Source organism: Seriola aureovittata, chromosome 13 (genome assembly GCF_021018895.1).
Source record: "Seriola aureovittata isolate HTS-2021-v1 ecotype China chromosome 13, ASM2101889v1, whole genome shotgun sequence".
Lineage (NCBI taxonomy): Eukaryota > Metazoa > Chordata > Actinopteri > Carangiformes > Carangidae > Seriola > Seriola aureovittata.
This window is the reverse complement of record NC_079376.1, coordinates 4,167,535-4,189,239: the sequence shown is the minus strand read 5'-3', so window position 1 is coordinate 4,189,239 and position 21,705 is coordinate 4,167,535. Positions and strand designations below refer to the sequence as shown.

Below are 21,705 nucleotides of genomic sequence, written 5' to 3'. Positions count from 1 at the left end.
GGCTGATCCTCGCGCCAAACAGATGTGTAAACATGGCTTCACTTCACGGTAAATGTACAGCTGAGAATTAAGTGCAGCTGGAGCTCTCGGAAAAAAAAAAAAAAAAACAGAGTCTGATAAATGTTGAAGAGCCAAGTCTGGTTCTAAACTGGCCACAGTTCTTTCCTTGACCTCGTAAAGCTTCGTCAAGTGACAACATGAAGACCTTTGAGTTACAGGTGTCAGCCAGTGTGCTGGCAGCTCACGTTAGAGTATTACACAGTGAGCAGGATGCAGTTCTGAGACTAAAAACCTCCTGAGGATTAAAAAAAAAAAAGGTGAGGTCTCCCTTTCAAAACCTCAGTTACAGATGAACTACTCAATGACTTTATCACCATTAAAAAGCCCGGTCAGTGACACCGAGAGGCCTTCAGATTCCAAACAGCATGATGTGTATTTATACATACAAAATCTTTGTACCTCAAGATTTCAGATACTTCAGTGGAAAAACAAACAGCACCTTAAGGTTAGGACTCAAAACTCCACTTATATATACATATATATATATATATATATATTATATATATATATATATATATATTAAAAAAAAAGGTTCAAGAGAATCGCTGTCATTCCTTCATTTATCTGGTTTACCCATAGAGCAGAGAGCGTCAAAGACCTTTAAACCTCCCAGTAGTGTTTTTACGTCAGACGGCAGTTTCAGAGCGCTCTCGCTTTAATACTTTCTGTAATCCCTCGTTCATTGGACAGGCAGGTAGATAAACGGTTTGTAGCGCCATTGTTCAGCATCCTGATACAAAAACAAAAGAAAAAAAAGAAGATTCAAATCTAAAATATAAAACTGAACTAAAACAAAAATAACAGGTTGTAAAATAGCAAACACATGTCTACAGTTAAATGTAACCTATGGCTACCAAATAAAAGTAAAGAGGCCATCTGAGGCCCGTCCATAGTGTCTTGGTGTTTGATATTACATCTGGCATATATATACTATATATAAAAATAAAAACAATCCATTTGGCAACCTGTTTGATGTCTTACACTATTCCAGTAATCATAATTTTGGTCTTTGATATACACATATATAGATATAGCTATAAAACTCTGCTGTTCAAAATGATCCGTGTTGAGTGAGGGGGGAGATTCAAGTGAGTAGACGGTGACGCTGGATGCTTGGCATCACGGCTGACTGCTTCAGTTTGTTTTCTGCAGAAACCAACTGGTTTCTTTTGTTATTTAAAAAAAAAAAAAAAAAGTCAAATGATCAAAACAAAGACAAAACAAAAAACAAAAAATAAAAAAAAAGTCAAATGATCAAAACAAAGACAAAACAAAAAATAAAAAAGGCAGTCTGGTTGGTGGAAGAGTGAGTTAGAATCCACTAGCTGAAGTTTCCTGACCTGCGCTCGCTCTGCTGCTTTGTGCTTTACCACAGATGGTTCGCCTCAGTGCAGACAAGTAGAAATAAACCTGAAAATGTTTTTTTTTAAAAAACATAAAAACAGAAGAGTTTGAGCGGCGAGCTCGAGGTCGTTGCCGAGCATGTGAGAGATCAGCGGCATTCCCTGATGACGAAGATGTACAGTGCCTTGGTTTTTGTGATCTTGAAGACAATATAACGTGGGGTTCATATTTGTTCATGAACGGGGAAGGAGGTTGTCAGAGTCTAGTTTGGTCTATTGGCTCTCTGAGGGGTCAAAGGTCACTTCAGGCCTCTGCTGCTTTCCTCTTAGAGCCCTTTGTTTTTGCTTCGGCTCCTTCTGCCTTCCTGGAGCCTTTAGGACGACTGACGATGGCGGCAGTAGTGGCGGTTGATGCAGTCGTCTCCAAGTTGACGTTCTGATCCTGGTTGTCTGTTCCGTCCAGCTCGTCGTGCTCCAGGCAGCACAGCTGTCCTGTGGGAGGCCAGGGGCGTAGCGCCCCCTCCTGGTGAGCCTTGCAGAAGGAGTTGGGGCAGAGCTGGCAGAAAGCCTCAGAGTTCTTCCCACAGACGTCACAGTGGTGCCAGGGGCAGTCCCAGCGGCCTGCAGGGGGTGAGGATGAATGATTTAGACAATAAGTTAGAATACAAGGCAATGATTTTCATTATTGATTAACCTGCTAATCATCGGTCAATGATAAATGTCAGAAAATAGTGAAAAATGCCCGTCGGCAGCTGCGTTTGTTGCGTTTCTTACCAAAGGGTCTCTTGGTGAGGTTCAGGCAGGACAGGTGATAAGCTTTGGTGCAGGTCTTCTTGTCACAGAGCACCAGCTGCCCTCCGTCTCCACAGCGGAAACACTCGTCCTCTGACTTCTTCTTTCCCTCACTTTTCCTCCTTTTATACTTTCTCTTCAACCTCTTCCCTTTTGGCTCAGCTGTTTGGCCGTTTGAGTTCTGCGGATAAGACGACACGTTGGAATCAATCTGAGCAACATGGGGAGCATTTCTCATACGATATACAACTGAACTGGTATTTTGACACGTATAAATTCTTTAAATTTAAAGTAAAGTTCCATTTTCTTATGAAAGAAAGACAAAGGGAAACACTCCTGAATCCACTTACACTGTATGAAACACATACCAAGTTATTCTATAATTAAGAGTGTAATTATTCTGCGATGAGACTAAAAACTCACCTTCGGGCGATCACCAAGGAAACCGCTGCAGTTTGGGGCGCCGCAGCGGCAGACTGTCTTCTCATTGCCGAGGCAGTCCAGGTTGTAGTTGAAAGTCAACTCAGTCCCTGCGATCCAAACAGAAAAATAATAAATAAAAATAAATTGCTCTGGAGTAAGTGTCCATCTTATCTCTGTGATTCTGTCGTAAAAAAAAAAAGAATCTGCAACCTCGTTTGAAACTCGTCTCACCTGCGGGGATGTCGCAGACGGCGAACAGGCCGACCCGTGTGTCGCCGTTCACCGTCCACTTCTGCGTCTCACAGTTGGGCTGACAGCTGTGGTTCATGAAGCGAGAGTAGTTTCCCTTTGGACCAGCGTCGATGATCCGGTCCTTGGAAAAACAAAAAGATGGAGGCGTTCTGAGTCAGTCACTTGTTGCAGTTTAGTTTATAATAAACTTGTGATATTAGAAGCAGGAGACTGTGGAAATATGAATGAATTACTCCTGTTAAACTCCTGTTTTACTTAAACTACTTTTATAGTGATATCAACGTTTGTATTTATATCATTAGCATTAAGGATTCCACTGGTACTTGTAGTATTGACTACTGTAATGTCACAGTTGTCTGTCATGCAACATTCCCAATGCAATACCATTTTGTTGCTCTGGCTCCCAGTAGAAGTGGCACTGCTGCTGAGAAAGCAGCACCCTGACACACTGAGGAGCAACGACAACCAGTCCCCCTGCGAGCGGACTGGGATTTCATGTGTCGCTAAATGACATTTAAAGCAGCAGATGCTGGAGTACAAGTGTACTACTGCCGACACACACACACACACACTCACACACACACACACACACACACACACACACACACACACACACACACACACAAAGACACACAATCTAGACGTGGCTTTTACCGACCTTGTCAATGGTGAGCATGTAGAAGTCTGTGATGTTGTTTTCTTGGGCGTACTTGATCCTCGCCCTGCACTCCTCCTCGTCGATCAGCTCTCCGATATATTCGTTCACAAACTCACCCTGTTTGAGAAACGCTACCATCAGACCAGAGACCAGCGGCGTGTTGACACTACGGAGTGTCCCGAGACGGAGACGAGCCACAGGATTGACAACGATGCAAGAACGCAAGATACTGGCTACAACATTCGTAAAGAAGTATTCACACCCCTTGGAAGTTTTTAAATAAAAAGGGGATGTAGAGGCTTTTTAAATGAAGAGAAAAAAAAACCTTTATATCAAAATGAAAACAGTGCTTATATTTTTATTGGCACTTTGTTGTAACACGAAGTGCTCCAGGGAGATGAGCTGCCAAAGAGGCCGTTTTAAACTTGTTAAACACCAGAAATGTTTCCTAAACACAATACTGATATACTGGCTGATATTAGTTTCTTTTACACAGCCTGTAACATGAAACTATTTTGTTATTTTACCATTGAAAAAAATAAACCTGTCACTATTCTCTGTCGCAGAAATTCCAAGCCTGATATTATTACTAATATTGTAAACTCTGCTTGTGTCTATCTTTGTGTCCTTCAGACAAAAACATAAGCAGCACAGTCTTCATATGTCTAGTATTCAGTTCCAACAACATAACAGACATATTGACCTTTAATAAAGAGGAATCTTGCTTTTTGGACACGTATTATTATTATATTATATGGTTCAACTAGAAGACTGTTTTATGTTCGGACAGCCTCTCCCTTCTCACCTTCTTGATGTCCCGCAAGGAGATCAGGCCCCAGCCTTTGCCGGGCGTCTTGATGATCTTGGTCTCTGGGTAAAGACGTTTGGTGAAGTCCTGGTTGCAGCAGCGCTCCCCGCTGGGACACACCTGAGGGTGGCACTCGTACTGCAGCATACGGTTCAGACACTCGGACTCAAACCCACACGGCCTCTCGTCCGTCAGCTTGCAGTTACACTTGGGGATCTCAGAAATGTCTGCGGTGTAGACCTGAACCTTGCCGAAGGGTTTGTTGACCTGAAGAGGAGGAAACATCAATGTAATGAAACATCATCAGAGCTTAAAGATAAAAAACAATATTATAAAACTTAGAGATAAAAAGCAAAGATTCACAGGATGAGATTTCACACCTTGATGAATTTGTATGGAGGTGGTTTTCGGCTGTTCTCTTGTGCTTCTTTGGCCTCTCGTTTCATTTTGATCACCTTGAATCGAGCTTCAGCCTCCAACAGAGCTGCGGAAACAAAACAATGTAAAGCTCATTTCATTTACTCTGTGCAAACATTAACCTGAACATTTAGGTAAAAAAACCTGAAGAGAAACATTTTCTGCATTAATGTGGCAGCTGTGCTTTGATGCAACTTTGGTTTCGCTTCTATCCTTCACGTCTTTCATGAGTTTCAATGAAAAAACAAGTGATTTAGGGATTGATGTGCATTCAGCCTAGAGCGTTACCATTTTTAAAAACTTTGCCGATGCCGGTCCTCTGGTGCTTGCTGCCCCTGTCTCCCTCCATGTAGGGAAACACTCGGCCCTGGTGAGTCCAGAAGTAATCCTTGGAGCCGAAGAAGAAGACGGGAAACTCTCCGATCTCGTGGCGAAGGTGCTGGATGTTGGTGGGTATGTTTCGCGGGTGGTGGATCTCAGCAGGCCACCATCTGAGGAGAAGCGGCAGCGGCATGAGTTACAGTGTGAATAACAAGAAGGTTCACTAACAAATGACAACTTCAGTGTCTCTCACCTGTATGTTCCTAGTTTGACCCAGATGATGTCTCTGTATCTGGGTTTCTTTCCGGCTCTGCAGTCGTTGCAGAACCAGCTCCCATCAGGCATAGCGATGTTGAGGCAGTCGGGGTGAAATGCTGCTGGACAGGATTCGCAGCACAGCAGCTGTCCTCCTGCAACACAAAGACAAACCCAATTAAACCTGACATTATAGATGGGTGGGGAATAATTCAGACATTTAGTTATGAGTCAGCAGCAGTGAAGCCGAAGTTTGAGCTCTAATTCACAGTTGAGTCATCTGTAGAAGGGTGATAAAAAACATGCGCAATAAGAGCAAATGTTTAGTCTGCCACGCACCCACTCGTTAATCCACACATTGTTGTTCTGTGTGTTTTGGTTGGAAGGAAACTGAACCAGTGGCTCAGATGCATTTACACAAGATTTTACACTGAAGGCAAAATTATTAGCAGGTAAAGATTAAACCAAGCAAACCGCTCTCTCTGTGTTTCAGTATCATTTCTCACACACTAAAAAAAAAAAAATTACACCCACATGAAATTACCACCGTCTCCTGGATGTAGGAGCTGGCTGTGATTTCAACTGAAAATTGATTCTCAGGAAATGCTGCAGTTCAGCATTTCCTCAGTGATTTTCAGCAGCAGCAGCCGCATGTGTGATTAATGGCTCCTCACCCACTCCAGAGCAGCTTTAGTGCAGGTGGCTGTGCCAAAATAATTTCACTACTACACTTTAAAGAGAATAAGTAAGACGACACTTTGCTGCTCCGAGCTGAGATTCGTGTTGGCCGAAAACAACTGCATAAAAAGAATTAAACAAGTGCAGAAGATGTTTACCCAAAATGAGAAACAGTTTCATTTCCAACCACAGTCAAATATGAAAACTACTCATGTTTATCAGTGTTATTAAAACTTCCTGTTTTATGAATGAAATCTGGTTCAACAGCACAATACAGCTTTAAAACGACTGTGCGGTGGTTACACTGCTCATTCATTAAGTAGAAAACAATCTATTATTATTATTATTGTATGGCTTCTGGTGACCGCGCTCTGTGTTGGTGACAAAGGGGAGGAGACGAACCTTTGGAGCAGACGAAACACCAGCTGACGTTGACGTGACTGTGGTGGCTGTAGCCCTTCTTGGCGTTGAAGTGGTTGGTGCAGATGATGGCGGTGTTGGTGATCATCTCGCTGCCTGCGGCCACGCACTGGTCACCGATGTGGTACGCTACCGGGCAGCGTAGGCAACGCATTAACCTACCTGCAACGAGGAGAGCGAGACAAACACCGGATTACACAGATATACAAACTCTGAGTGGATCCTTTGTAAAGATGGTAAACTGGTTCCTCTCCAACATTAGTGGTGAGCAAATTTTTTGGCATTGATTGGTTCATTTGAAATTCTAACTGCAGCCGTTGAATATTTTTCCACTATAATGACATGAACTTGCGTCATTAGTCTGGAACTTGGTTTATTCCTGTTGGGGATTATTACAGATGAGTCACAAACTGGCAATGAAGAATGACTGCATTATGTTTCATTAGTGCCGTGTTTTCATTGTCACTAGATCCAGTGTTGTAATCTGATCCTGCCACAAGCTAAGCAGATAAAAGAGGAGAAACTGTATTCACTGAGTTCAAGAGGAAGAGCAGCAGCAGCAGCAGCAGCATGAAAGGAACAAAACAGCACTTCCTACAAACAAATTCTATTATTCTAGCTCGCCTCTCTTTTACATTTCATGAGTGTAACTCCAGCTGCACTTGTAACATGAAGAACAATTTTACCGTCAGACCAACGCCCAGAACCAAGAACCATCTTTATACCACAAGCGTTGCTGGAGTTTTGACCTCTTTACACTTTTCTCCTTCTCCATGCACCTTGGAAGAAAGTGAAACTTTGCCAAAAATCTCTATTCTGCATCTACTCTAACTGGTATGTTCAAAGGGGTTTTCAAGTAATATTATACAAACTTCATGTTTGAATTTTCTGGCCATTGAACCGTTAATAGTGTCTTTCTTTATGTACACATATCTGTTATGAAACTCTGAAAATGTTAATAGGTTTCAAACAGATATGGGCGATGATGATAATGATGTTTCCTTTACAGTTATCACAATGGACATCTGACTCAAATTATTCCTGCCCACACAGCTTTAAAGAAGCCTCAATAAAAGTCCCATCCTCTGATCTGACGTTCAGCAAGAGAAAGAAATGAAGAAAACTGTATGTGCAACACCCTGATATAACTGATAAAAACAAACCGATAAGAATGTCTCAAAAGGACCGAACATGTCTCAGAATCAAAAGTCAAGGAATCCAAACAGTATAAAGTCATATGCTCCTCACCCTTGGTGGACTTTTGCTTGGTGCGGCAGCCGTAGTGGCAGCTCAGGCAGGTGTGGAGTGGACAGCGGAAGCCCTTGTTGTCGAACGAGGTGAGAGGGTTGAGGCGGACACACGCCTCGTGGTAAAACTTGCCGCAGTGTAGGACGTGGCAGCGACGCACCTCGCCCTCTGACTGCTTACAGGTGAAACACGAGTGAATTCCTGGGAAGAGAAAATGGCAAAATGTCGGTCAAGAACTGAATGCAGTGCAGCAAGAGGTTGCAACATAAAATAACTGCTCAATGGCTGCTTCTTGAACAACATGAACGTCTCACCTGTGCTGCACTCTTGACACAGCAGCTTGTCTTCAGGTTTGAAAGATGGACCCAGACAGTGGAGGTGAAACATCCCACAGCACTGGCCCTCACAGGGCACCAGGTCCTCACCAGCCTGTTCACACCTCTGCAGGAACGAATACACACAGATCAAAAACATACGCAGAGATTCAGACATTTCAGTGGATGTAAAAATGTGATTTTTGATAAAATTTGCTCTATTCCACACACGATTATAAAAAGGATGGAGACTTGTTAAAACCCACTGTGTTTGTTTAAATAAAACACTTGATCCTGATATTTTTGTATTTTGAAACAAACGAACCGAAAGTTTGTTGTCTCAACTCAAGTTAAGTCAAAAATAAAGGCAGACCTACCTGACAGACAAACTCTTTCTTCCGCTCGCCCTTCTTCGTCCCGTCTAAGCTGTCACTCGGAGAATCAGGACGTCCTTCACTCCCAGAACCCTGCAGCAAACAAAGTGAAGACAACGGCAATCCATCAAATAACACGTCTACAGTCAGATTGGTACAAAATGATGTACAATCAACTGAAGACTATTTATTCCCTTCACACTTGAGCCAGTGTGGCTTAGTGTGCTTGATACTACTTTAAAAATGTCTCAAACATTATGCTTGAGGTTTTGTAACATTTATAACCAGTGTGTGTAAATTAAGTTAATACCATACTGAGGTCACACCGTCTCACCTCAGGGTCAGGACAAGGGGAGGACCTCCTCTTCTTTGCTTTAGCAGGCGTGGTCTGGTTCTCTCCATCCTGTTTCCTTTTCCTCCTATACTTTGGTTTCTCTGCATCTTGGTCATCTATGCATAGTTAAAATGTTTGAACTATAGTTACCAAGTACAACAGGGCTACAATAAAAGCAGTTGATATGAACAGACACAGAGGCGTGAATTTAGAAGAGAAGCCCAGCAGTGGAGCTCGTCAATACAGAACAGTGCGGTTGTTTACCAGTAAGAGGATCTTTTGACTTTTTCTGTCGTCTCTTGGTTTCTTTCACGTCATCAGTTTTCTTCCTCCTCTTCCATTTTTTCTCTGTTCCTTCTGAAGCTGAGGCCTGGGGAGGTAAAAGCTCTTTCAGTGGATGTGATAAACACGTAAATCAAGATCCTACTCCAAAAAGGGCTTCATGCTCATTTTGGGTTAGTGTTTGACGTTCCATATTCAAAATCATTCTTGTTGATTCAAACATCTATTTTGTCAGGCATTTACTGTAAAAGTGAATGATTTTAAGTCTCCGCAGTCCGTTCTTCTTCTATTACTATTCAAGAACATGCAGTTATGTGTCTCACACCAGATGGAAACTCACCTGTTTTTCAACATCTTTGCTCATTTTGCATCTCTTTTTAGGCTGCTGGTCCTTTTCTTCTGCAGCGTCCGTCACTGGCCTTTTGGAGGTTTTCTTCCGCTCCCTCTTGACTGAAATGTTAAAATGTGGTTTAGAATTAGACATTTTTATCTGCCATTATTAGTTACAACAAGAAATTCTGACATTTCCAGGCAGCTTTCAGAGCGGCTTGAGGATTGATTTAAAAGCTCAGTCCCACCTTGTGCCAAGACCATAAATCAGCTAAAGAAAATACAAAAAGGGCCAAAAATAAACGTCAGACTCACAATGAGGAAGAAAAATCTCATTCTCCTGAGATTTTGTTCAATTACAAGGGACAATCTCAACCTTTCTGTGTTTAGGCAACGCTACGTTAAAGTTAACTGACAACTGACTCACCTGAGGAATCAGTCATATCTTCATGAGTCCCTTTCTTTTGCCTTTTCTTCACTTTGTCAACTACGACAACAAAAGGTTTTTCTTTTAATTAAATTCATTTAACAAATCTACATGGATGCCTTAACACCATTTTCTCCAAATTAAGTCCAGATGAGGATCAAATTATGAGTCTCACTTGTGGAAAAGTAATGATTCAAGTACTTTTATCACCTCTTATTTTAAATGTTCACTGCTTTATAAATAGAGACGAAATAAGCACCAAATCGCCATTAAAATTTAGTTTTCTACATGATTAACTGTGGAAAAGGGATGCTGGTGTAATGCGACAACAAAACAAAAACTATACACAACCATCAAATAGCATTTTGGATAAATTCTGTGCATTTCTAAGCTTCGGTGCTATTGAGGAAAAGCAGTCTCAACAGAAATTTACCCTCTCGACAATCAGGAATGGAAATTCTTAAATACAAATGCCACATTAAGTGATAAAAACCACAATAATCCACCCACTGCACTATTTTACTAGCCACATATGGCAATTTAAAGCAGGAGATTCCACAGCTCTGCTTTGGTATGTTTACCAGAGCTGCTGCAACCAGATTAACCCAACACTTTACTGATGGCTAACAGTGATCTGGTGCACAGGTTTCAACCTTCAACCGACCTGGAACTGAAACTGGAAGAGAGTCTGGATCGTAAACATCGTCTGTCGAAGAAACCAGCTTTGATTTCCTTTTCTTCACAGGGTCAGAGGAGTTGTCGGTTGCTGATTTTTTCCTTCTCCTCTGCGTCTTGGCGGGAGACTGAGCCTGTTTGGGTCGCCTCTTTTTCTTCTGAGGTGCAGCTGATTCAGCTTGTATATCTGCTTCTGAAGTGGTGGGATCCTGCAGAGAAAACAACCGAATGTGTTTAAAGAGGACCTATTATGCGTTTCTTTATTTTCTGGCATATGAATAATGTTACAAGGTCAGATGTTTAACGTGGTCAACGTTTCAAATAAGGTAAACGTATGTAAAATTAATCCCTGACACAAAAGCTCAGGCATCAGTCGGCTCTGAACGAGAGGTTTACAATGGTCTTTTCTACTTCTTTCTACGGTGGTCAACTCCAAACACGGCTTGTTCTCCCAAAACTTGAGTAGTATTACAGGCATTTAATGTACTCAGTTCTCCAGTGTACAAATAGCTGATCCTCGACAGCACACAGTTGTTTGAGAACGGTAGAATAACATTTTACAAGCATCGTTAGCTATGGTATTTCCTGACAGCAGATGTCTTCCATTTCCCACATGTACAACTATTCACAGGGGTACGTATAAAAAAAAAAAAAAATGTATGTACAGATTGTGATCGAAAGACTAAATCCACACAATAATCAGGTGATGGCTGTAACATTTACAGAAAGATTTCTTGCTGTAATGTTTGTTGTTCATGCTTCACACTTATATTCAGGATCAGATTGTGGATCAAACAAGAAAAGTTGGATGTGAGAAGTTTCCACTTCCAATCAGTTATGTTCTGTCACGGAGTTTTACAGTTTGCTTTCAGGACATCCACACTGATTAGAAGATGAGGCGGTGCTCACAAGCGCTGGGTGCTGCCCCTCAACAGGCTTCTAGATGTTCAGCCAATCAGGAGAAAGTGAGCTTTTAAGGAGGCCTCTTAAGGAGGCCCAAGCTAACATTGCCTGTTTCAGTCAGAGGCTCAACTGAGGGGCTGAATAGCAGGCACTTTTATTGAACTGTGAATGCAAATCTATTCTAGTGGAGTCCCAGAATAAAAATACAGAGCTGGAAATGAGCATTATTCATCCCCCTTTAATGATGCTGACCATAGTTAAAGGTTTTTCCCAGGATGTTTAAGTACGATCATTGTATTATCTTATTAAGGTTTTAAAAATATTTCCACTCCAAAACATTCTCTGTATTTTCAAACCTTGATTTTCTTGCAGAACTTACAAATATTAGATTATATTTAAAGTTAAACTATGGACTTAGTTGCGGGTCCACATCATTCAGATCTTTGGGGTTTGATCTGCAGGTTGAACAAAACAGGACTTCTGAAGACATCACCCTGAGCTCTGGGAAACTCAAGACTGAGATTTAGTATTTTTCTGAAATTTAACAGGCCAATTAATTAATCAAGAATGTAATCATCAGATAAACTGTGTTTCCCAACAGGACATTATTTACATGGCCTTAGCCTCTCTTCTGTCATTCTTCCGTTTTGAGTTTTGTTATGGGAGCTTGTTTCTTTTTCCCTGTTGTGTGTCCCAAGTGCTGTCTTGGGACTGGGGTGTGGCTGTGGGGTCATTGGGAAGGCCTACCAGCATGGAGGGAAGATCTGGGCTGAGCCGTGACTCTGTTTCCTGGTTCATCTCATCGCTCTGTTTTGGCTTCAACTTCTCCAGGATGTGGGGGTTTAGATGAGGCCCCTCTTCATCATACTGAAACACAAAGTTTGCCATGCGTTCATCCAGTGACATGTCGAGGGCCTCCTTGGCCTGAATGATGCCCATGTTCCACTGTGCCTGGAGTTTACGGGGCACGGAGGGACCCGTCTGCATGATGGAGAAAATGACAAGTTTATACAACAAGTTACAAAAACAGAATGCAGAAGTAATGTTTAATCATTGTGCTGCATGTTGCCATCGAGAAGACGCAACAAAAAAATCATTGTTTTTACTATGGGCATCAACAAGATTACATCATTGGTTAGCATCAAGTGGCAGTTGCTTAACAACTTGTGAGCCAAGTTGCAAAATATATTCTGTTGTTTACCTAAATCAACCATTTGGCTTTTCTTTCTTGTGCAAAACATTTTAAGGAAGTGCAATATTTTAATGTTGCAAGGTTTCCAAGTAGAGTCTTTCTATATGGGCCTTAGCAGCCTATAGAGCCAATATACAAGGGCCTCACAAAAGAAATGAAATTGATATACCTTTTTGTGGATGATGCGAGAGGCTGCCTGTTTGTTGCCCTGGCTAAGCTCCTGGTATTGATCCTCCCCAGAGAAGGACACCATGTTCTTCTCAAATATGTAGCCTCTCTCTGGGGCGTCTCCAAAATACTGTACATGGTAAAGGAGGCCTGACCTGCTATTGGCTGCTAAAAATAACACAATAAACCAACAAAAAAACAGTTTTTAAAATCAAAGGTGGTATAAGAAATGATGGATATATGTTGCATACACTAGCACAGATATAACAATAGTCATTCCTACTTAATATACTTAATAAATGGTGATTCTTCAACATTGAAATGCACTATATATCACTTAAAGCCAAGTTAGAATGAAGCAGGTGGTTGTGCTAGTTTCTCACCCTTCTGTTTCTGTTTGAAGTGACTACTGATTTCTGGATCTGTGGTCACCATGCAAGGCCACCAGGGGTATCCCGACACCTTTGTCCAAACCAAATCACCAACAGAGAAACGGATCAGCAAAGGAGACTCTTCTTCAGCCTCCTCTGTCAACTCTGGGATGAGATCAGGCTGGAGAAGAGACAAAAGAATCAGTTAATCAATAGACAAAAATAGAAACGAATCAAGGTTCCAAACACTTTCTTTCCCTAAAATCCTTTATATACACACACACACACACACACACACACACACAATCTATTTCAGACACATATATATCACTGCCAGTATTTATATATTGGTCACATTTGTATGTGTGGTCCTTAATGCCACCTCTCAGCATAATTGTAGTAAATTATTGCGCTAATGTTTAAAACCAATACTAGCTGGCCATATTGCAGTGTATTGTTATGTACTATATTGCTACAGCCAAGCAGAAGATCTAGCTTAAAAAATATTCATGCTTTGTTACTTAAAAGTTGGAATAAATGCAAAACCTCTTCAGCTGCTCCAGTTCCATCTACAGCATTTGTGTGGTCAAGTTCCTCCAAAGGGATGACAGAGGAACTGAGGTTTGGTTGAGGTTTTGGTTTGTGAGGTCTCCCCCTCCTTTTCTTTGCATCTTCTCTCTTGTCAGGTCCAGATATAGTACCTTCAGCCGCCGTAGCCAAACTGGTCCCATTGGCACAGCATGGTTCAAACAGCGGCTGCTTGACCACCTGGGGTATTGTCACCTTCAGTTCAGGTTCTGTGTGGGGAGTGCAATTGTGCTGATGGGTGCCAGTCGTAGTAGGGGCTTCAGCACCCTTAAGCATAGGTGGCTCTGGAGCACAAAGCTTGGGCAGTGTGTCTTGGTCCCCATTCAGCACACGGGAGGTGAGGTCTTTGAGCCTCTCGTGGCTGTGGTTGTTATGACTGTGGCCAGCCATCTTCTGAAGGACGCCGTCTTGTAGTGTGGCGGCCAGCTGGGCAGCAGCTTTGTCCATTAGCAGAGCAGGGTCACTGCTCATGTCCCCCCGACCTTTCCGTACACTGAGGGACTCTGGCGGCTGCTTCATGCTGATCGGGTTGGCTGGTTCGGGCATCGAAGGCAGAGAGCTACCTTTAGTGTCCATCCCATCTAACCCCCTCCAGGCTCACTGAGCTACAGGGAGAGGGAACACACAGAAACTTCTCATTCCACAGGTTCAGTAAGAAATCATTAACAATATCATGCAGTCCATTTTTGATGCTCTTCTTTCTGGCAATCTGTAAAATGGCATTCTGGGATATGAATCCTATGAGCATAACGTTACACATTTTACAAAATGGCACTCACTTGCTCCAGCGAAGCATGAACACAGAGACTGGGAAACAGAGAGAGCTGCACCTGTCACATAATGTTCTAGCCGCGTAGTTTTGGATGTTCTTGTAAGATAGGAGAGCGACTTATTTGACCACAAGTCTGAAGCAACAATACCTCAGAACAGTAAAAGAATACCTATGCCTCACTGAAATCCAAATCTAAATGTTAATCACAACTAATGTGCAAGAGGTCAAGTCAAACCTATTCCCGATTATTCCCATGCATACGAACAAAAACCACTGGGCGGGTGGAAAACCCTCTTACCGCGACAATTTCAAGTTGGCTTTCTCCTGGAAAAGGACTAGCTAGCTGCTAGCTGCAGTCTGTGGCAAAGCGGTAAGGAGAAGGCTGGCTGCAGGCTCCAGGCTCTACCGCATGCAGCGAATGCCCAATGAGTGGGTGGCTAACCGTGCCGCGTAACCACCACATCACCGGCTAGAAAAGCCGCGGAAATGGAAGCAGCTGACAAGTCGGTGTAATGCTACTGGAGTGCGAATAATTGCTGGAATCGAATGTATCCCGCTTTGGTTAAAAGCTAACATATTACATTGTGGGTTGTGTTAGGTTAGTTGGCTTTAGTTGCAACATAACGACATGCCGGCTGAACATATTTTGTTAACGCAAACGTTGCAACAACCCGGTCAATCGTTTTAAAGTTAACTTCAGCCTTAAAGTGTTCTGATGGAGAACCTAAAATACCCACTTAAACCAGCGGTTGCCCTATAATGTCATGCAGGAAACGGGCTGCGACTATAATCTGATGTGGAAGCCACGATGTGGGAATCTCATGGAGTCCAACTATGGACAAGCATTTTCCCATTGAGTACAACTGCATCTCTGTCAGTGCTACAGTCAGCCATTACATTCCAGCAAATAGACAAAGCCGCCACCCAAAAGCTAAATGCAATTAACTTACCAACTAGCTATCGTACCCGATTAAAGCAAATACGTGAATAAATAAACGAGTGCATGACTGGGCGATTGCAGTAGCGTCTTTTAAATGTTTTTCCATTGTTTCACTAGTATACTCAATTTGTAGGCGCCATGACAGCTCGTTTCAAAAAGGCTAACGGTGCTAGCCAAAGCTAACAAGGGTACAATTGAAGCCAAGCCAAATTGCACATTTAACGTTAGCACTGCTAGCTAGCTTGCTAGCTAGCGGATCCTCTTGCTAAAATGGATGGTCGGCCTGAACAAGTGTACTTGCAAAAACTCAGACCGGCAAATACCCCCGGGGCTGACAATAACATGAAAGGCCGTTTGTTTGTAGTTACCTGTTGAATCTCCTGTCGGTGGTTAAAGGGAGAAAATGTCCGTACTCATCCTGTAAAACGAAGGCTTTCATTCAAGTCGAATCAAAAGCTTGCGGGAAACTCAAACTCTCCGGCCAACCAGCGCGAAAAATACTCACTTCCGATTGGTCGGGAGCGGAGAGAGGATCCAACCGGTCCTTTCAAAAAACCAACCGTAGGAAGTGCTGACCCGGTGTCTCCCGTCTGTTTTCATGCCGTTTCACCTCATTTCTAGATCATAATTTTATCCGCAGCCACGGTATGTGTGTGTGTGTATTTGTTTCTTACCAACAGTAATGTAAACGGGCTGTAATTACTAAGTCTGCTAACGTTTAAATGTACTTTTTGTGTAGCCGTTATAACGGTTTCTCCTATACTAAACCATTATAACGGTTGAAATGTGAAAAATAAAAATATGGTATTTACCTACAAAAAAGTATCTCCACTAAATTAATCTTTGAAACGAAGGGGGGATACGAAAGATGACACAACCAATTCAGTGCATAAAGTCATTATAATATAATATAATATAATATAATATAAGATAAGATAAGATAAGATAAGATAAGATAAGATAAGATAAGATAATAGTGCTGTTTGTACCATGGGCTGCTTTCTGTTAAAGGATATGGTCGCCCTAGACCTCCCAAAATCAGTAGGGGCCTAACGTTTAGAGAGGCTGAGGCCTATAATCTAGTCTAATGTCCGTGGTCAAATTTGAAATTTCAAACAAAATAAAATTTTGTTGTAGGGCCCCACAGATCCCCCATCTGCCATCCTCTGAAAGTGGAACCTGCTACCTTCATATAGCCAAATGAAACTTCTGGTCCAACATATGCTGGGGTCCTCTGCCGAATCCAGCTGTTATCCTCTGGTGTTGTCTGACAGCCAGAAGATTTTCTGTGTATGTGCCAGAGAGATGCAACCAGGCCTCCATTGCTGAAACATACCTTCATGTCTTATTTTGTGGTAATTTCATTAAACACAACCTAATTATTTGCACTGCCTCAGTATAATGTGGTGCATAATGTAATCAGCCCCTCTGTGGAGCATCTGGTTATGCTGTCTCCTCTAGCTTTATATATTTACACTCAGTAGACAGTTTATTAGGCACACCTAGCTAAAAAAAAAAGATGTACTTTGTGGTGCCTTTGAACTGTATTGCATTATACAGACAAGTGTTTCTATTATTTTGTCCACCCCCTGTTTATTATCATTGAGGATAGGTTAAATAACAGAAACACCTCTTTGTATAATGCACTACAGCACTACAATATACAGTATATACCCTCCAAAATTACCATAATATTGAAACAAAACCTCTCTAAAACTGTTTCAACACAAACTGAGCATTATAACTGTCATGAAGGTAAGATTTATTGCAGAACTGTTGTATTAGGCTGCATTAGTTTTAGCTAGGTGTGTTTAATAAATTGTCAACTGGTGTATATATTTATTGTGCAGAAATCTGTACATTGCTGTTCTTGATTTTCTAACTCTTCTTAAGGTTTAGAATTACTACACTACATTTCTCACTAAAGTCCAGGGAAACATGATTCCATATCAAAAGGGCCAGATAATTAGCTAATAATGCAGGACTTACCTTAGCTAATATTGTACTTTAATGGTACAAATACACAGTTGTAACTAATCAAATTCATAGAGTGGATGAAAATGGGGCTTTTGGGGCCTCTCAGTGTTTGGGGCCCCTGGGCAGTTTCCCTCTTTGCCTGGTTGACATTCCAGCCTTGCTAATGTCAGTATCAGCCTTGATGCACAGTTAGCCAATGTATATAACCACAGCTCTAAATCTATAACACACAGGTAGAGATGGGGAAACACTGAAACCAAATGCTGGATGATGAAACAGCAGCATGATAATGGCAGCTGAGGCACAGGCCCCATGTTGCCTCGTTCTACATGAATACTGTGCAAATTCAAGCATAAACCTGCAGTACCAACAAAGGAAGCTAAGGGGCGTGAAACTTACTGGAAAACTACAATCCGCTTCCGGTAAAAGTGTGCCTTTCAAAATAAAAGACAATGAGGTTTGAAAATTTGATTGTGAAAGCTGCATAGGTTACTTTTCTATTTATATTATTTACAGTACTGTGCACCTGATTATTTACAGTCAGGGAAGTGTCTGATCAGTCCCAAATCTATTATATTAATGTATATGTATATAAGTACAGTATATGAATTTAAACACTGCCAAGGGTAGCTACACATCCAAAAGATAACAAAGATATATATCCAAACATTCCTTGGGGTAGACACAAAATTGCTATGGGTAAAAATGATGGGTTACAAAGAAAATAAATACAACATACAGATTATTTACAGACAACAGGAAATAACTGATAACGAGGATAGACAGGCAGCAGAATTTCATTACACTGATAGCTTACTGCATATTACAATAAAGCCTTTGAATATAATGTAATTGACTTTTATGTTATAAACTCACCGGAAGTTTTCCCTCCCCACACATCACGGGTCGCTTAACACAAACACCATCACTCAGATTGACGTCACTCGGGAGTCTGGGCCGGCTAGCTGTCATCCGTGAAGCAGGGAAGGGCATGCTATGACATGGAGCTACATTTTCACATGTACAGTTGTATATGCGTTGTATAGACTGTTAAAAGAAGACGAGGATTTCGGGATTTCTTTGTATCTGTAGAGGTCCTCTCTCGTTTCGACGTCTTGAACAAACAGACGCTAGCTAACGGGCTAGCTAGCTTGTAAGTTTACTGTAACTGTTAAAGGCTGCGAGTTGAGACAGAAAGATCTCCGCATGGCGTTAATCCTGTTTACGAGGTCCCGGGCACCTTTAATGAAAACATCCCGATCTTTAAAGAACGAATTCCGGAAAGGAAAAGGTAACTTTTCTGTGTTTGTTTGTTACTGTGTAGATTTAATGTTTATTTTGACGAAAAGAAGCTAACTTAGCTTGGGTTACATTAGCATCTATAGACGAGTAATGTATTCACGGTATGTGGTCCTTGTTTGGCCCTGTTTGGGTTTCAGGGGAGATGGTTGATGGCTCAAGGTGACAGGGTACCAGCAGATAACTGGGTATAACATGGTAAATAGTCTGTCATTCATTCCTGTAAGCTATAAATCAATAACCACCTTGTATCAATGTTGGGATTGCATGTAAAGGTTTATGTATCGCATCTCTCAAGAATCAGCATCAAGGCACCACACCTTGGTGATGAGAATTAAATAAGAAGCAAAACATGATGTGGGTTATCTGAGGACAACCTGGATTATGTTCTGGTTGGAGAGCGCCCCCTCTTTCCACTGCAGTCTGACAGGATGCTCGTTGCTATGGCAGAATGGTTTATTCCCATCTGTTTATTCTACATCCACAAGATAGCCATAGCTAAGCAAGATCTGCAGTGGGGAAAAAATAAGAAGAAATGGGATTTAAACACGAATGAAGCTATATTTGGATCTATGATGTGCTGATTTCCTTAAGTTAATCCAAATGCCTTGTTGTACAGTTTATCTTGATCGTTTGTTAGGACAAGGTTGTGAAATAAGGAACCATGGGAATGATGATGTCGCAAATGCAGAGCAGTGTGGGAATTTTCTGCTTTTCCTAAACAACTTCCTAAAAGGGCTGCTGCTAGCATTTGACTTATAGTTCTGGTTCATATGCAGTACATGTCTCACTTTTACTAGAGCTGCAATGATAATTACGTTGATCGTTCAAAAAAATAATCAACTATTTTCATAATTGACTAATTGTTTCATTCATCTAGTGAAAAATCCTATTTTTTAAGTTTTTCTGACATTTTGCAAACCAAACAATTAACCGATTCATCAGTAATGACAATAATTTTTAGTTACAGCCCTAAATTGAGTAATAGATAATCAGTGCAATTTTTCACATACTTATTTTATTATATATATTCACTATAGAGTGACATCATGATATAAAATTAGACAATGACAGAGGTTTTTATATATAGTGCTCATCTCAATGACTGATGTCGTAGTAGAGTAATCAGAGAGTAGAGTTCATCCATTTTATTCATGTCCACCCTCTTTTTAGAGGAGCACTCTTATGTTTTGTTCAAATCTGTCTCTTCACTGACTGGTCTTGAACTGGGAATTGGTTAAACTGCATGTGGCTCCAGACCAACTCAGTAACTTCATATCCCTGCACGTTTCTGATAAGGCTTGTTGGTTACCTGTTGTGTAACCGGCGTAGATATTAAGTCGTAGATATTGCACTTTCACTGTTTGATTTGTAGGTGTGTCACAGACTGTCAGTGAATGGGGTTTATGAATTAGACAACAATGCTACAGACTGAATGATAAATGTTTGTAGTTGAGTTGGTGCATTAAAGCTGTGCTTATAAATAGATGAGAGGGTCGTGATGGGGATTTGTCTGTCTGCAGTGGACAGTCCGAGACTGTGCTCTTGGCTTTAGGCCCAGATTATCAGACAATTTGCAGTGCTTCCATGAAGAAAGGTCAGCGCCTCTTATAACTACACCTGAGACAGACTGGACTTCATTTTCCCATTATGTATTCATGTCTGTGCTGACTTGAGCACTATTAAATTCCTATAATATGGTGGACATTAGTTAATTTCCTGGTAGTGATCATAATATGAGCATCTCATAAATACAGATACAGTAACTTGATCATGAATCTCCCTTTGGACAAAGCTGACAGTGTCAATATTTAGATAATAATCAATTGATAATAAATCCCAGCTCTAAATGACTCTGAATAAACAAGGAAAAAAAAAAAATCTTTGACTCAAGTTTTATAGTTGTGACCAAGAACACCCTGATTAGCCTTCAGTGCTGCTGAACATTGACCACTGTGCTGTCTCTGCAGAGTGGATTTTTAGCAGTCATCAACGAAAAGCTGTAAGGTCAGACATAGTAAAGATTAGAGCATTATCTAACACAGCGTCAAGAAAGTGTGAGAGAAACAGTAAAGTTTCAGTTGCGATAAGGTGATGGTACACATGCATGCATTGGTGTAGGTGCAGTGTTGGTGTGTGTGAAGGGGCGTCTACAACAACATATGGAGCAATGTGTTCAACCATTGGAGTGTTTACTCATTTTATGTGGTTTGTCCAGCTGCGACCACTGTGATTTAGACTCATTTCACACTGAGGTGCCTGATGTGAGTCTCTGTTGTCTCTGCACTGATGTTCAGTATGACTGAGAGTGTTCTTCCAGGGGAAATGACCCAAAAATGTCATATTTTATGAGTACTGTGAAAGGAGGTGCCTGACACCAGATCTACATACTCAGAAGGCTAGGCATAACAAAGTGAACAGTCTGGATTTAAACTTACTATAATTGATCCTGATAAACAAGCTTGTTTGTTTACATGTGGACTCTGTAGATCTAAACAAATAGATAAAAGGATATATATGCAGTGACGTAACAAGTCTCACAGTGGCTGTGGATCCAGGGCAGACGTTTGTACTGTTTGCTGTTCTGTATTTAATGTAAAGAAACATCTGTGATGGGAGGTGTCCAGTAGGTAAACCAATTATAAAGCCCTACCAGCTGTCCTCTTCTTTTCTTCCCTCCATTTCAGTTGAATTTAAACATGTGAACTCACACTTTTGATAAAACAAGGATATTTTACATAAGATCCAGTATATCGTTAGATAACAAAATGTATGGCTTGTTTGTGTGCAAACCAGTTGCACCTATATTGACATAGATGAAACTAAAAGTAAGAACTGATGTGTGTTTATTCAACCTGATCACAGGAGCATGTCAGGAAACTGACCCGAGGCTCACAGAGTGCATAAGGAAGTGTTATTAGACTGTTGTTTCAGTGCTTTACAGCCAAACCCCTGCAGGCTGTGAGCCACACATGAGTTAACTGTTGAAAAAAAAGTCAAGCAGGCAGGGCAGGTCATGACCTAGTCATGACCTTCCAGAATCAGACCGAGTTTATTTTGAGTCAAGACCAAATCAAGGCCATT

The 21,705-nt window shown here is 41.4% G+C and overlaps 2 protein-coding genes across 5 annotated transcripts in view; one reads left to right on the top strand and one right to left on the bottom strand.

The window, feature by feature from the left end:
- Window positions 1-589: 589 nt before the first annotated feature.
- Window positions 590-16,039, bottom strand: nsd2 (nuclear receptor binding SET domain protein 2). Of its 2 annotated transcripts, XM_056393247.1 has the most exons (23): window positions 15,714-16,039; window positions 13,592-14,238; window positions 13,058-13,226; window positions 12,676-12,842; window positions 12,062-12,295; window positions 10,401-10,620; window positions 9,737-9,796; window positions 9,320-9,429; window positions 8,962-9,067; window positions 8,698-8,813; window positions 8,367-8,456; window positions 7,990-8,116; window positions 7,676-7,876; window positions 6,410-6,589; window positions 5,328-5,484; window positions 5,042-5,244; window positions 4,717-4,820; window positions 4,334-4,603; window positions 3,529-3,645; window positions 2,850-2,991; window positions 2,619-2,725; window positions 2,178-2,376; window positions 590-2,024 (listed from the first exon to the last, which is right to left on the bottom strand). In XM_056393247.1, exons 2-23 carry the CDS (start codon window positions 14,207-14,209, stop codon window positions 1,708-1,710), a joined length of 4,014 nt encoding a protein of 1,337 aa, XP_056249222.1. In that variant the 5' UTR covers window positions 14,210-14,238; window positions 15,714-16,039; the 3' UTR covers window positions 590-1,707. The 2 variants fall into 2 exon arrangements, with proteins under 2 accessions (XP_056249222.1, XP_056249223.1); XM_056393248.1 differs by lacking the exon at window positions 9,737-9,796.
- Window positions 16,040-18,250: 2,211 nt separating this feature from the next.
- The window catches only part of letm1 (leucine zipper-EF-hand containing transmembrane protein 1), a 29,328-nt gene continuing 25,873 nt past the window's right edge, over window positions 18,251-21,705 (top strand). For 2 of the 3 annotated variants that reach the window (XM_056392668.1, XM_056392667.1), the window contains exon 1: window positions 18,252-18,613. In XM_056392668.1, the coding sequence (XP_056248643.1) occupies window positions 18,529-18,613 (85 nt within the window). In that variant the 5' untranslated portion in view covers window positions 18,252-18,528. Of the gene's footprint in view, window positions 18,614-21,705 lie in introns of all 3 variants that reach the window. The other variant, XM_056392666.1, reaches the window with a different exon arrangement.

Coding starts and splice junctions, on each gene's coding strand:
- nsd2 (XM_056393247.1), bottom strand. CDS start 14,209: ATGGACACTAAAGGTAGCTCTCTGCCTTCGATGCCCGAACCAGCCAAC. Junction 9,797..10,400: donor TCTTCCAGTTTCAGTTCCAG/GTCGGTTGAAGG, acceptor TTGTTGTCGTAG/TTGACAAAGTGAAGAAAAGG. Junction 8,814..8,961: donor GTCAAAAGATCCTCTTACTG/GTAAACAACCGC, acceptor AACTATGCATAG/ATGACCAAGATGCAGAGAAA.